Source organism: Acanthisitta chloris, unplaced genomic scaffold, assembly GCF_000695815.1.
Source record: "Acanthisitta chloris isolate BGI_N310 unplaced genomic scaffold, ASM69581v1 scaffold4507, whole genome shotgun sequence".
Classification (NCBI taxonomy): domain Eukaryota; kingdom Metazoa; phylum Chordata; class Aves; order Passeriformes; family Acanthisittidae; genus Acanthisitta; species Acanthisitta chloris.
Window position 1 is genome coordinate 42,736 of NW_008683075.1, and position 16,493 is coordinate 59,228.

The 16,493-nt window shown below is 38.8% G+C and overlaps 1 protein-coding gene across 1 annotated transcript in view; it reads right to left on the reverse strand.

Annotated features, from left to right (window-relative positions):
* Positions 1–405: 405 nt before the first annotated feature.
* Positions 406–16,493, reverse strand: part of TMPRSS7 (transmembrane protease, serine 7) — a 32,607-nt gene continuing 16,519 nt past the window's right edge. Inside the window, 11 exon segments of the mRNA XM_009078768.1 lie at positions 406–576; positions 2,673–2,798; positions 4,122–4,128; positions 4,697–4,969; positions 5,146–5,323; positions 7,266–7,382; positions 8,432–8,542; positions 9,154–9,261; positions 10,366–10,502; positions 14,565–14,671; positions 16,338–16,450. Coding sequence (XP_009077016.1) covers positions 406–576; positions 2,673–2,798; positions 4,122–4,128; positions 4,697–4,969; positions 5,146–5,323; positions 7,266–7,382; positions 8,432–8,542; positions 9,154–9,261; positions 10,366–10,502; positions 14,565–14,671; positions 16,338–16,450 — 1,448 coding nt within the window.

Here is a 16,493-nt window from a genome sequence, read left to right on the forward strand (position 1 = left end):
AGCTGATTGCTACTTCACAGTTTGTATTTGCCATGCACACCTCAGAAGAAATGACTGAGTAAGCCTCAAGCTCTGTCTTTAGGTGGTTAGTTGCATCTTCAGCTTCCTGATAGATGATTGCATATGCACTTAGTGCCTAGAAAATGAACGCAAAGTGCCAGAAGTTTATTATTGCCCCTTCTCCTGTGTCTCCTGACATCTGCATAGAACAATCACCACAAGGAACAGCCTCTTCCTCTTTCACCAAGGTTTGAACAAAGGTTATTGGTTACTTCCATATGTGAATTCCAGACTCAGCAAGGAGACATGCATTCAAAGAAATTCCAACACTGAACAGTTTTACCAAATATGATGTTTAATGAGGATAACCAGGACATGTTTTACTGCATGAAAACAATTTTCAAGTTACAAGACTGAAGGCACATATTTGTGAATCCATGGTGCAAAATTTGACACTCTTGTGTAGACACCTGGGAAATTTGGTCTTCCACATCCATAACCCCAGCTCACAATGCCAGTCAAAAACCATTTTCCATTTCCATTGCTTTGACACGACAATGGTCCACCGGAATCACCCTGAAATGATATATTGAGTTGCATGTGTTTATAATATGAATTATAAAAACCAGGGGAAAATCCACAGAAGATATTTCATCTGACTAATTTCAACAGTGATCATATTTTCATGCTCACATAGTTCAAACCACCGATGGTGTTTTTTTAAAAGCAGATGGGAATGCACAGTTGTACCAAAATTTGCTCTTTCACAAGAGAGAGCTAGTCCTCTCTCTTTAAAGACACTAATAAAGATATTACTTTTCATGGACTAGATTTGAAATTCACATTTACTTTCCTAGCCTCAAATTTACAGCTAAACCCCAAATCTGATACTTAGTACCTATGCACATTCAGAGGTTACACACTAACAACTAAAAAGAATTAATTAATTACTTAATATATGCCTTCTGTCAAATTAAAGGCAAATGGAAACAGATTGAACCCTCAATTGTTTTGGGTTTCAGCTTTTTTTGAAGTAGGAATAAAAGCCTAAGTGTTGTCCTCTAGTAGATACAAGTCAGCATGTGATGTTTAGAGGCACATAATGACTTTGTAATTAGAGTAGTTGAAATGAAGTCTGTTACAGACTTCAAAGTTTTATACAGGATGTCATAATGCTATAATGTAGGACAAAGCAACTAGGACTCTTCCTTCATAGGGTGTTCTTGTACAAATTTATTGTCAGAGCCTCAGGTAAAAAAAAGTGTCACTGTTTGCATAAAATTCCTTGGACCAAGCTTATACTTTCCTATAAGACTCTGCAGTACACACAACATCTCTGAAAAAGACACCAAATTAAGCTTGACCAAAACACTGGATGCAATAAAGGACTTCCAAAAGCTAAAGGTGACTTAGCAACATTCAAATGTTTTGCAAAACTAGTGCCTTCCTTCTAGACATATATTTTGTTAAGCTAGAAAACTGTTTCACTTTAACTTTATGGGATGTTAGGATATGCAGATTGGAAGGGACCTCTTCCTAGGTGGCACCTGCTGCTCAAAGTAGGATTATCTTGAACTGCCTCACAAAACTATTAAGAATTCAGTGAGAATTTTTCCTTCCTTGACAATTAAGTTTTTACATTTGGTGAGTCAAATTTTCACATTTTTTTCTTTCATTCCTAGGACAAAAAAAAAAAGACAACACAGGAATATCATGTTTTGATTAGCTCTAACAACTGCCAGACACAGTCACAAATCATCTGCCTTTTCAAAATGCAACCAAAAGTCCTGTAAATGATGCCTTTCCTTGTCCTGTAAATTATGCCTTTCCTTGGCAATATCTTGAGTGGTCATACCGATAACTGCAGAAGAAAAATTCTCCAGTTAGTGAAAATTATGTTTCGTATCAATGGTTTTGCTAACCTCTAAAATGCAGCTGGTACATTATACTCCCTCTGAAAGCCCTCAGACACTGCTTGCCTAAGAGCTACTGTGATCTCACTCACTTTTACACAGATCAGTGAAAGCTGGAATGTCTTGAAGAATACAGATCTCCATCATAAAAATGTGATTTTATTATTATCTTAGCAGAAAATTTACTACTATTTTAGTAGTAAATATGTATGGTTTATCTAAGTTCACTATAATTTGGCATATATCATTCAACATCTGTAATATAAAATGTTATATATATATTATAGTGTAAACATACAGTTTTACTACTATTCACTAGAAGTAAATTCAGAACTTCACATTTATTATCTTTCATCTTTTCCAGATCAGAATTATTATATATTTGCAAATTTATGCCTAATTCTCTGCATCTCATCATACAGTCCTGCATTTCCAAGTTGGAAGGGAGGGATTCTGGAAAGAGACAAGTTGGTTTCTCAGTTTTTTCTTCAACTGAGAGCCTCTTATGCCAAAAATTGCCTGACTTCAACTCGTTATTGATCAGCCCTTGGCCTGCAAATGAAACTTAGGGATGCTACTCATGCTGATAAAGCAGCAGAACTCTGAAAATACCCAGATGACAGATTTCTCACAGACAAATCTTACAGTTCTTTTTCAGAACTGAAATGTATTGACCACAAGGTGGTCTGCAGTCAATTCTTCACCATGCAACAATGAAAGACAAGATAAGCTCTATGCATAGTGTGCCATGATACATACTTTGCATGCATCTCTTCTCCCAGACAATAGTCCAGCACAAAACATCCTAGCTGTGATAATGCCATATGTGGAATGACATAATGTCTGGTCAATAATTTCTATCTCTGCTTTCTGAAGAACTGCCACCTTTCACCAGCTACCAACAATGTCATTCTTGTTGTGGCTAACATGGTCAGATCTATTCAAATAAGGATTATTCAACAGAGCTTAGCATTTTACTCATCTAGTAAAATACAAAACAAGAAGTCTTCAGAAAATATCCACAGATACTTTTGATCACCAAATTATTTCAGATTCCAATCAACAAACTGCAGCTGAGAAAAAAGCCTCTTCTAACTTTCAGGCAATTGTGTGATGTGGTGTTGGTCTTTAGGATGCACCAAATACAATGGCATAACTACTAGGGTTGGCCAAAATGTTTTTTCTTTGGTTTTTTTGCAAAACATCTCAAGACTTCTTAGTTTGTTCTCTTTTATTTTTAAAAGGAGACAGGATTTTACAAAGGTATTTATATCATCACAGGACAGATTTGCAGTTAGGGCAGTATATCTGAAGGAGCCAAATCCAAGATAAAGATTATGAGTCAGAGTTTCAGAATGCAAATTTCTCTTTTGGCAGCATAAAGAACTTGGACATTTCTCAAGATTTGGTTCTCTCTGTCTGAGAGATTTGGTAAAACACCTTTTTTTCTATAAGACATGTACTTTCAGAAAAACAGAATTAAATCAAATTGTCCCCTCCTTTCAATACAACAGGTCCAATCTCATCACCAAGTGATCCCCTAAAAATCTAGGTATAGCCAAAGAAACCTCACCTACATACTCAAACATGCAAGTGCTGATTTGCATCATGAAACTTGATTTCAGGATTTGATTAAGCTAGTATGTAATAAAATATAATTTAAAATTACTTAAAAGGCTGATTTGGCACTCATATTGTAGAAACTGATGAAGGGAACAGAGGGAAACAGGGAAAAAGAAAGACTTTTCTTTTTCTTTTTGAGGCATCACATTTGTCTTTCAAATAACAAGCTTTCAAATTTCACAGATGATTAACCAGCAGCACAAAGTGTCTCTCAAAGAGAGACACCACACCCTGCACCATATCCCAGTCAGGTGTTAAGCACTTGGTTTGCACCCATATATTCTCTCACAGCTATTTATAGAGAAGCTGAATGTAATTTAGGAGGTGGAGATCCTGGCTGTGAACAGCAAATCAAAATGCTGGAGGCTAACTACGCACTGCTGCCACGCACCATGCACTTGCTTCTCCTTCAACCTGCCAAGAACAACAGGTTGGCTGGGCCAGCACAAGGCCAGCAACCCTGAGAGGGCAGATGAGGCTGGGCCTGGGCAAGTGCAGACAAGCCATCTGGGCCAGGTCCCTGTTGGCAGACCCAGGGCTTGGTGTGGTGGTGGTTACATGATTTGCATCAAGGGAAGGTATCACACCTACTCTGGAAGGGCTTTAGGACAGTGGCCACAAGATGGGCAGAAGGTACCAACATTCACACAAGGGAAGAGGCCTCTCAGGACAAGTTGGTGGGAGGGCCAACCCTGCCCTGGGGCAACCTGCCATTACAGGTGCAGCCATTCTGTCAAGCCACACTGCAAGGACGGAGCTGGCACCTTGCAGCCTGTGTCATCACTACAGGGCTGCTCAGCCTACAGAGGTTGAAGGTGGGAGAAGTGAGACTTAGCAGTTTCATTTCTCTATAGCAAGCGGCAAAGGCTCCACTTAGGCATGCTGACACACCTCCAAAGGAGAAAACCAACACCACGTTATCTTGAAGTACAGATCCCTGCAAGTCTTAGCTAACACAAACCAGCAGACTTCCGTGGGACCAGCAGCTAATTTTTCTGAGTATATGAAGGTACGTGCACAAGGTACCTGCTTGCACAGGACAAAAAATTCAAAACACTATTATTTTCTACACACCACAACCATGGAACAGGAACCTGTGTCTTGCTGTGAAGGATGCTGTTTACCTGGGAACAAAATTTGCTCAGCTGAAAAATTAAAACTCACCTGCTTCCTGCTTTTGGCCCCAACCTGTTATCCAGCACTTGTCACCTCTGCGTGCTTTATGTGAGAAGGGAGGCACACAGATTGGCTGGATGACATGGCTCATTGTGTCTGGCCATGGCTTGCTCAGCTGCAGCAGTGCAATGTCATAGTCATAGTTCCTGCTGTTGTAGTACTCATGGACTACAATTCGTCTCACCGCAGACACAAACTTTGCACGGCCTTGCATTTGCATCCCTAGGTGGGCATGCCATGCTCTGGGGTCAGCCAGCCTGGTTGGGAGCAAACAAAAGTTATGGTTCTTAAAAGAGTACACCCAAAACACCTATCAACAGCAGAGCAGGGGAAAGGGGAGGGCAGCTCCTCTGTGCAGTTCATACTCTGGTATGGAAAGGAGTTTGTGGATGCTGGTGATGTTTGGGACAGGGTTAGAGGGAACACTGCTTACTTGCTCCCTTGAAAGCAGTGAGCTGCAGACACAAGCCATTCTTTTGATATCAGTGATGCTCCACAGTAAGCAGCTCCCACAAAATGGAGACTGACCTGCCAGGGCCATTCACCTTCCACAGTGTTTGAACCACCTACAATCCGAGAGATGTGATTGCTGATCTTGCTGCTTCCACAACCTGCAAGGGATATTTCATGTTATAATCCCCATCCCCAGTGCTTTCCTTTAATGAGGGGGCTTCTCACACAGGGCATGAAAGAATATTGCACTTTGAAAAGTTTTGAAATCTATTTCCTTCCCTGGTCTAAACTCAAAACTTCTCTATTTGGCTGTTGTATTACTAAAACTAGAGAAGACTCCATAAAAAGGCAGCAGTCTGGAAAATGTAGTAAGTTCTTTTTCTAGCTCTGCTGCAGAAATTGACCTCTAAATATTTCTTGCATCAGAAATGTGAAAGGATACATTGATTTAGCAAGCATCACAATGAATACATAAGAACAGACAGTCCCTCTTCTCTTTTTGATACTGTCAGGCCTGACCAGAAAGGAGACAATCAGTAAGGAAGTTCAGCATCATCAAGACACTTATTTCTTGCCAAAACAATAGGAATCATACAAGAAAGATATATGTGGAGTTTGGTTATTTATTATTTCAGAAACAGTGCCGTTCAATTATTAATTTGGATGGAAATAACAGGCAGTCTGACAATGTTGTATATTACCAACTAACAGATGAAGAAGCCATGTCTTAGCACAAAAAAGCTGCACTCTAATCTGAAAAGCAAGGAAGAAAGACCCTTCTGTAGGGCCTCATGTCCATCCCTAGTGCCTGCACATAAAGCTTCTGATCAGGAGTTTAAATCCCACACTCCCACACACAAGTGCTAATACTTCTGGACACTTTCCTGCACACAGCCAAAGTCTCAAGTGGATCATTAATATTTCCAAACAAAAGAAGGCATATGGTTCATCTTTTAAAATGTCCTACTGGATCCAAGGCAGGTGCTAGCAGATTTGACATTCAGGTAGCATGCCAGAAACAGCTGAGGGCCAGGCAAAATCATAACATCACAGGATGGTTTGGTTTGGAAGGGACCTTAAAGACCATCTAGTTCCAACCTTCCTGCCATGGGCAGGGACACCTTCCACTAGACCAGGTTGTTCAGGACTCTCTCCAAGATGGACTTGAACACTTCCAGGGACGAAGCATTCACTTCTCTGGGCAACCTGTTCCAGTTTCTCACAATGAATTTCTTCCTAATATCTAGTCTAAATCTACCCTTTTTCAGCATAAAGCCATTTCTCCTTGTTCTGTAACTGCATGCCCTTGTGATAAGTCCCTCTCCAGCACTCTTGTAGGCCCCTTTTAGGTGCTGAAAAGTGCTAGAAGGTCTCCCCAAACCTTCTCTTCTCCATGCTGAACAATCCAGCACTCTCAGTCTGTCTTTATGGGAGAACTGCTCCAGCCCTTGGATCATTTTTGTGGACCTCCTTTGGACTTGTTCCAACAGGTCCACATTGTATACCTCAAATACCCAGGAACATTCACATTAAACAACTAATCCTAACCCAACTTTTATTCCTACTGCAGTGACAATCATCTTTCATTTTACAGCAAAACAATCTGAAAAGGTTATACAGAGGTTCTTTTAAAAAGATTTGAGACTAGATATGAAATATTGGGGTCTTCACAATCTGGAAGAATTGGAGAAATGGGTTCATGGGTTTTATCTCACTGCAGCTGCATCACTCCTGAAGTCCAAATACAGTCTGACTTCAACATAGGCACCTGACATTGCTGCAGGCAATGCCAGTGCTGCCTTACCAAGTTCACTCTGCAATTACCTTGTTTCCCTAATCTTTAATATAGCTACAATAAGCAGTACAACTGGGTCTGCATAACTGTAAGCTCACCCCTACAAGAACTTAAATTTTGCAACCAGACCTGAAGTAAACTGATAGTAAAATGATAGTTGATCATTACCCCACTATCAGAGAAAGAATGCAATAAAAACTCAGTATCTGCAGCATGAGTTGTACCCATTCCAAAACAAGAAGAAATAAAGGGCCTTACTGTGTAAAAAGTTCAAAGTTCACAAAGAGTATTTGAGAGGAACTTACTGCAGCTGCTTTCATCACTTCCATCTATGCAGTCCACAGTCCCATCACACTTTGCATATTGTTTCCGGATGCAAACATTATTCCTGCACTTAAACGTGTGGCTGGTGCAGGGAATACCTGAAATAATTGTGAGGAAAAAAGAATACTATTGGCTCAGCTTACTGTGAGAAGACATGTATGCACAGAACAAGGACTCATACGTGTATTAATAGATAGGAGGGAACATAGCAAAAAAGCACTTTGGCTGGGACAGCTTAAATCAACCTCAAAAGTAAAACAAACTATACAAATAGAGCTACACCTAGTTGACCAAGCCTGAACAAAGACTTTCTCCCATCCCTTCCCATAGCACTAATGTACATGGATAGAGTAGTGAAAATTTAGATGTAGAGTGTTAGGCTAGAAAGCTGAAACATGCAATACTCTGGAAAGAAGCTCTCCTTTTTATTTCAATATGAAATATTAAATTAAATGATAGATTGCTGCCTATTTCCCCGTAGCTCACAATAAATGAGGCTACTCAAATCCAATCTATTTTTCCTTGTCAACACAAAGAATTATCCTGTAACCATCTATACAGACTGTCTAGTCACACAGGTCAAAAAAAATTTCTTGAAAAAAGTCACTTGCAGCACTTCCCAATTGTGATCCCTTTCATATGTCACAGTGTTCTTTTATTCTAAGAAGTTCAAGAAATGTCTGATTCAAAACTTTCATGTGCCTAATGCTAAATTTATAGCTTCCATAGCATGTTAAACACATTAACCTCACAGTCCTGAAAACTGCTCCAGAGAAACTATAATTTTTATAGTTATTTTACAGATGGCAAAACAGATCCAGGAATTCATTTGCACAGATTATGCTTTAAAGAGGGAAAATCTGGGATTCAAGATTTAAAACCCTAGATCCCCATCCTGCACCCAAAATACTTAATTCTTCTGCCAGTATTTTGTTGAAACAGATGTTCATGAGCTCATTAAAAAGAAATAAGTTTAAAATGAATTATGACTTCTTTCTAAACATATCAGAAAATTGAACAGAATTATATAGCCCAAGTGAGATTTGATAGTGCTTTTTAACTATTTGAATGCAGCATCCAGAATTCAAGTCAGCAGTAGATAGATGATAGGAGAGAAAAAAAATTTTATTTAAGAGAACACCCTTACTGAGAGTGCAGTTCTGCTCATCTTTTCCATTCTCACAGTCACGTATTCCATTGCAGACAAGTGAGTTATCCTGTATTGTGAAGCTGGAGTTACAGTTCCACTCAGGGACAGCTTTGAAAACGTAAGTCAAATCAGCGACAGAAACATGCTTGTAATGCTAACACTACCCTTAATTATGTCTGGGTACCACATTCAGACATCCTGTGCAAGGATGGGCATGAGTGACACATTATGCATGGACAAAATAAACTGCAATGTGTGACCTCCCCTGGTCACACATTACCCCAGGCAGAATGGCCCAAGTTCTAACCATGGGAATTTAGTATCACTCTTATCTACTCTATGCTTACCAGGTTGTCATTCCCCCATGAATAAAATAACTCATCTCGAAATGAAACAGAATTTTTGTTAATAATTCCCAGCATTATCACATGAGTAAAAACTAAAATATAGTATATTACAGCTATTTTTGTTCATCTAAATTTTTCCTTGTGCTCTCCAGTGCCATATCTTCTTCATTCTCAGTTTTGTCCCTTGCCAATTAACTATGAATTACACACTCAAGAGTCCGACTGATAGTCTGTACCAGGCCATACAAAGGAAGCTGAAAGCATTTTACCCCTCACTCCTAATAGATTTCACCTTGTTTCAGCTGCCTTCTAGGACTAGAGAATATGCTCATTGGGTTTTCCAGTCAAGATCTGTAACAAGTGAATACAAACCACAAAAGAGTTCATCACTTTCATCAAAGCAGTTGTTTATGCCATCACAACGCTGCATTTGCTGGATGCATAAGCCAGTAGAACACTTGAAATATCCAGGAGGACATGCTGGAGGTTAAAAAAAAATATGGAGAAATAAACCTCTTCAAAATTCCCTTTTCCCAAATATGGCAAACACATTTCAATTTACAGTCACTAAGCTGTTCCAAGGAATGATAAAGCTGGTCTTAATTTATAAGTCTGGATGCAGCACTGAAATGGAGTTCAAATGTTGAAAGATGGCATTTAAAGAATAAGGAAAAATGTCTTTAAAGTTCCAATTCAGCTATTACTGAAATATGTACAGCAGGCTGGCTAGGACTGAACCAAATCAGACAGTGTTCGATGGTGTAACACAAAACTGCTTAGAATGCCATCTTCTTTTAAAGGACGTTCTCACTTCCAATAACCAAAATTTGCAGCACTTTGCAACTTCGGTAAGTAACCTGCATACTACATAAATGCTGCTTTTAAAAATTATATAATGAAATCAGCCTCTTTTTACATACTCTCTAGATATACAATGAATAAAATTGCTCTACTGTGACAAGTAACTATGACTAGAAACCATTGTTTTTCTACTACTTTAACATGAATATAAAAGATTAACACAGATGGAAAATTATCAGTAAACAAGTTGTCTGTTTCAGGACTTGAAAAAATTCACAGTCTCACTGTTTTATCAACTTGTTGAGATGTTTTTTCAGCTCAGGTTTCAGATTTGCATTCAGTGTATATAAATTGGTGGAAACACTAGAATAAACAGTTGGTTATTTGGTACTCTCTGTTCATTACTTGGAAGTTTTTGTAATAATAGAAACAATGCAAACAAAACATAGGGGATGAAAACAAACAGGAACAGTAAATTTGAATTGACTGCACTGTGGCCATAGCCATGCAGGAAGCTTTAAGCACTGTGCAGAAGAGAACAGACTGTGTGCGTACAGGAAACCAGAGCATGCTGCACATGCCCACAAACCATAGCTGTATAGCCTTGATGAGCTAGAAAAGGCTCTTTATTTGCTAGCCATCTGACTTAGTGAGATTAGAAATGAAAAAAAACTAAAACCCAACAGGTAATTTCCTTAATTAAGTCCTACTGGACCCCAAAAAAATGTTGCTTCACAGGTCTGAAATGCAAAGAGGGGTTGAACAAGGTAAAATCCATCTTACGCTGGCTGATGTTGTAGCTGCCATACTCCACCAGAAGTGGCTTCTCAGAGACCTTCGAACTGCACTGAAGTTCGACGTTGACAGCAGAACTTTTAATGTGGAAGACTGTCTGGTGATCAACATAGTAACCGCAGTACCTAAAAGTGTTCAGTGGAGTTCCAGAGCAGCCTTCACGTCAGAATTGCCTTACATACAACTTAAATGTCAACATCACTGAAATTCAGCAATACAGTCAGCTGTTGTACTTTAAGAACCAAAACCAGAAGCAGTACTCAAATTCCCCAAAACACTGGTTATAATCCTGCATGACCACACACATGCAAGCACAACGTTTTGCCAAAAAGTCTAGAGAAACAGATACATAATGAAGAAATTTATCAAGATGAACATGGGTTCTTCTGTCACCACTGCTGACATCTGTTTTCAAAAGATTTGGATTTTTGGGAAGATTCAAGTAAGTTTGGTGGGAGGATAAATGTCAGCACCGTGGAGAGCAAATATAGCTTATAGCTTCTCTGATTTGAGGATTACTACTAAGGAACGGTGCATAAAGACTCTGACATAAAAGTGGTCCAACTTCTTTGGAGGCAGAGTGGAATAGATTTAGGGAAACTGAAAATACTTTTAAGTACTCACCCAACCTTCATCCACCATTAAGCATTCTGTAATTTTACCTTAAAGTATCACATCTTCAAATAATTAGTCTTAAAAATAATCCCTTGGATGCACCTCTTGTTTAAGATGCCATTTTGGCAAAGAGCTTCCTTGGAATTCTGCCTAGGTTCCACTTGATTTGGAGAAACCTAAGTGCTCCCCAATGCCAGCAAACATTTAATCCATCTATTACTAATGAATTTCTATTGCCCCTTTTGTCAAAGATACCAAAGATGTTGCAAGCAGCATTTAGATGCAACTCTAGCTGGGAAAAAACAAATGAAACCAAGCAAGCAAAACCCAAATAAACAAACCACAAAACAAACCAACAAAACAAAATAATAAAAGAAGAGCCAACAAAAAACTCTTGAACAAGGGAGAAGTTGCTGTATTGTGCTTTAAAAATTGGAGACAGTTTTAACTGATCACTCAAAACCAGTTCAATGGTTCAATGAAAATGCCTAAAATATGCAGCACTTCTGAGAAAACCATCTAGCTCAGATTCCTGTCAAAGAAAGCACTTATGAGTCTAAATAGATTTAAGAGCAGAAGCAGCTGTATTGATTTTTAACACACTTGGCACAAGTGTTTGCTTGACAGCAGTGCAAGGTCACACACTGCCAATAGAATGAACATGAAAAACATGAAAATGGATTGTTGCATTGTTAAATGGACTAGTGGACTGTTATCCAGAGGTAAATATTTCCCTCGTGTATTTTGGCCACACTAGGCATTGCATCAGGACTACTCTGTGTCAGTGAACGCAGGGAAATTGTTCAGTGATTCTGGGTGTCCTGTGTATCCCAGTGAAGCATGTCATAGGGAATAGCCATGCTCCTTCATGTGTTTCCATATGTGTTTTGTTTCACCCTACGAAAATGAAACATCCTGGTAAGAGATCTAGGATATTCTGTTCTGGCAATGCGAAAAATAAAGGAAGAAAACAATTCTAAAAATAAACCCATCTTAAACATCCTGAAAGCAGATGCAAAAAAACCCACCAACACCCAATGAATTTTAAAGCTTTCTACTAAAGTCAGTTGTCAGAAAGAAAAACAAAACAAACAAAAAACCCCAAATCTGGTTACCAAAGAAACCCAAACAAAACACCAAATCTATCAGGGCTATGAGTGAAGACTTCCTACTACAGAAAGTCTCATTCTCACTCATTTTAATGCCCATCATCAGTGTTCCCAACATAAAACAGCCTCCCAGCATGCACAGCAAAACGCCACCTAACCATCTGATTTCCCTCAATTAGCCCACAGACATTTTCTACATTTCTTCTTCTGTCAATGACTAAGATATCTTCCCTCCAAAAAACCTTAGCATCACTTCAAAAAAAATTTCAGGCTGCATTGAATGCGTCTCAGCCATATAAAACAGCCTCCCCTCGCCAGAAGAAGAGGAAATTCCTGCCCATCTGTGGAAGAGCTGAAAGAGGTGTATCAAGGAAGCTATCGCCTATACAAAGCAAGAAATGCCATATGCTCATGGGAAATGTAATACAAAGCTACAGATCCTCAGGAGCCTTCAGCTGGTGTTTTACTAGCCATATCTCCAGGTCTGAAGCAAATGGATGTTGCAAAGCACCATCTGTAACTCTGTTCCAGTGCTACAGACAGAAGCTAAATAAGGGGATCCTTGTCCCATATGCTAAAGCAGGGAGTGGGATATCTTTCTAGGGGATGAGTAGATTCATGCATCCTGTAGCAGAAACAATGGGGTGCTCCATCAACTGTTTTAAGAAAAATAAAGTACTGGCAACCTCTTTTCTCACATAAATCCCTCATGGTCTGCTCACAGAGGCTCACTGATATTCCTGCCTCTGAGAATTCCAGCCAAAGCAGTTCATCAACTGTAACTCCTTTGACTTGGCAGTGGAACATTTCAATGTCCACTGGAAGAAAGATGAGGAAGAACTGTTTGGTTGTGTTCAGTGTCTCAGGTAAATAAAGCTACCCCTAGAGGTCTAAAGGAACTTTATCCACATCTTCTTCATAGTTGTAATCTATACTAAGATCAGTATCCTGAAGCTTCTTAACCATTTTTACCCAAGATAACAGATTATGCATCCTATAAGCTGCAATTGTGGTAAACTTAAAATGTAAGCTATAGAAGAGAAAATCATAGAAGTTCAAAAGCATTATTTTCAGTGAAAAAGTCACTTGCAAAGAAAAGCTTGTTTTGGTCTACTTATATCATCAGCAACTTGCAACAGAAATCAGGAGCCTGTGTTCTTGTGCAATACTTCCAAAGTAATCCTGAGTGCACTTCTAAGGGTCACGCTCTGAGATTTGATTCTGTGGAATGTAGGCTATTGAAAAGCTGCTTTTTCAGATAGAGAATCCTTACAATATGAACCCATTTTTTCCTCCAGATTTTGCCTTTATTTGATTCATATCTCAGTCATCCCATATATCTCAAATCTTTCCAATTCTGTCATAAAAAGAACACAAAAAAACCCAACCCCAAACACACCAAATATTTTGGGTAAAAATGATTAAGAAGCTTCAGGATACTGATCTTAGTAAAAACTGCAACTATGATGAAGTTCTTCCAGATGTCTAGGGACAGCTTTATCTACCACCAAGATACTGAACACAACCATGCAGTTCTTCCTCAACTTTCTAAATATGATGTGTTTCGACTGGTGTTTTTATGTGCCTATCTAATCTAGCAACCGATTCCCACCAAGGCACAATTTTAGGAACTTCAATCTGAATTTTATCTATGTAAGTACAACATGATATCAAACAATAGAGAAAGTTTTTTTTCTCCTCTCTGTAATGCTTCCAGTTATGCTCTTAAAGGCCTAATTGATTTTTCTTAGTTTCAGTACCGAGTTCAGAAACTCAGTTTCAAGACTGGTCTTATTAAGGTTTCCATTTGAACAAAGTTTGAAAAAGAAAAAGAATCCAACATCCTAAATCTAACCTTGTCTCATCATCCAGCAATTGAAAGATGACTTAATAATTCAGGAAAGAATGGGTGGACTATGTGCATGGGAAAGCAGTGCTATCTTAATTAAAAACGATAAACTCCCCCAGCAACATTTTAATAAAAAAATACTTCAGAAATACAGTGGTACCTTGGAAACCACTCTGTGCAGTTTCTCTTTCAAGAGCCAGTAACTGGAATGCAGAAGGAGTTACTCTTGTATTCCCAATCATCTCATTGTAGCAGCTTTCACCAAGAAGTTAATTGGATTCACTGTCCACTTGAGCAATCATAGAATTAAGTTACATTTAAAAGGGCTTTAACAGGCCTTGTTCAATGACCCCAGAAAACCCAGAATTGTTTAAGGCCTCACAGAACATCCATCTTCATCCAACTCTTTCCATTTCTCTCTCTCCAGAGAGCACCAAAGGCTCTTGTTTTCATCCTTTGGTACTTTTCAATAGAATATCTATATCTATATCTATATCTATATCTATATATATATATATATATGTCCTTGTGGAAATTCTCTGAGTGAGCTGCAGTAGTAATGGGAAGGTTTATTTTGGTACTGTTACATTAATAATCCATGAAGAAGTACTTACATGTGTTCATTAATTTTCCACCACCCTCGCTCACAGCCTTTAATATTCTTTTCACTGATGGTATAGTTATGGAACTTCAGAGCTATACCAAGGCTCTTCTGTGGAGTCTGTTGTGAGCAAGAAAGACAATGCAAGATTTTTCCTTTTGTGGGCATAGAACATAAAAGTCGATAAAGTTATCTCAGCAATTACGGAGCTTGGCAATGCCACACTCTGGGAGCTGTGCTGGCTTCCCTAGCTCAACAGCCAGCACTTGAGACACCTGCCAGCTATTCAGTCTTGAGTGAAAACAAAGGTTGGCACAGCCCCACCACAGCTGCAGGCTTTCTCCCCCTCTAGCCAAGAGTCTTTTCATCTTCAGAAATCCACTGGCCATAGAAAGCAGCTTTTGTATGAAGATCAAAGCACTCAAACACATCCAAATGTACTTGTGTAGGGACACAGAGCCCCAGTGGATTTTTAGAGCTAAGATACTTCACAGAATACCTGTGTCACCTTTGTAATGCTAGGAGTTACTTCTACCACAATATTGTAGTCTTCTGCTAGTTCCTGCTCAACCAGGCATTCCTTAGTATTTTACAAAGCATTAAGCCCAGCAATATCATGAGTGCTCATAATTAATTATAAATTCCTTTATTAAAAGGAATAGAACCTTTATGCAAGACAAGTCAGTGTTTGTTTAAAAGCAAGAGGTGCTTCAGGGCAAAAATCCAGAAATGAAAATTCTTCTTCTCTTTTACAGAAAACATAATTTGAGAAATGATGGAAGTTTCAATATTGAATGACTGGGAAATTTAACCAGTTTGAGCAATAAATCTTGGGGGTTGCCCATGTTAAGTGTCCAGAAACCTTTTCCTCAGAAGTCCAGGGTGAACTGAAGACCATGAATTCAACCAAAAAAAAGTTAAAAAAAGAAAACTAAAAAAAATAAAAGTCACCTTATCATTCTAGAAGAGGAAGAGGCTCATGGCTAACTGGACATGATTTAGACTGGTGTGATTCCATACAGGCAATGACTAGCTTAAAAAGTCATGAGTTACATAAGCAGAAGGATGGATAAGCAGTGGACCTAGTTGTATCCATTGCCATATTCATTAGAAAGGAAAACACTAAAGGGCAACCCCTAAGATCATATTTTAGCATCGCTAATAGGAAAACATACCAGAGAATGCATAAGACAATACTATTTTAAACTGATGTAAACTTACAGCAATTTGCTTTCAGGAAAGTACCTGAAAAAAGAGATACCAAGAAAGGTAATAAAAGGATACCAAGATTTAAAAAAAACATCTATGGGATTGTGCTGATAGGACAGACCACCCTGAAGACAAATTAAATGTATTAAGCACAATAAAATAGACTGAAAGGTATCAGAGAAGTGGCAGTAATGGCTAGGTTAGAGGAGTATTTTGTACATACTTTTCATCCAAGTTTCTGGGGGTGGGAAGAGAGGAATTAGAAACAGTCAAGTCTTACATTCCCTGCTGTGAAGCAGTTCTGCAGGATAAACATCAGAACTCATCTCAGCTCCTAACATTTATAATAAAACATCTTAGGAACCATGTTCTCTTCATTAAGAATAAGTGCACAGAAAAAGAAAAAAAACTGATAGAAAACACCTGAGCACAGCCAGCTATTCAGCTATGCCATTTCTATAAACTGCTACATCTGTAAGGATGCAGGTTACTCCTTACTCAACAGCTTCTGCTTTTCTTAAGCTCTATGTGCCCAAAACACACAGCAGTGCCTAAGAGAAAGAGAGATTCATGTTACCTGGAAGTTCCATGCACAAAGACATTTTGGAGGATAATAGCTTGGGTAATAGGGACTTGTGATTCTCCCTTCATAGCCAATTTTCTCTTTTGTCACTATTGCTTTTCCACACCCTAGGAAATAAAATAAAGAAGGCAAAATTTGGCAAACCTTAAC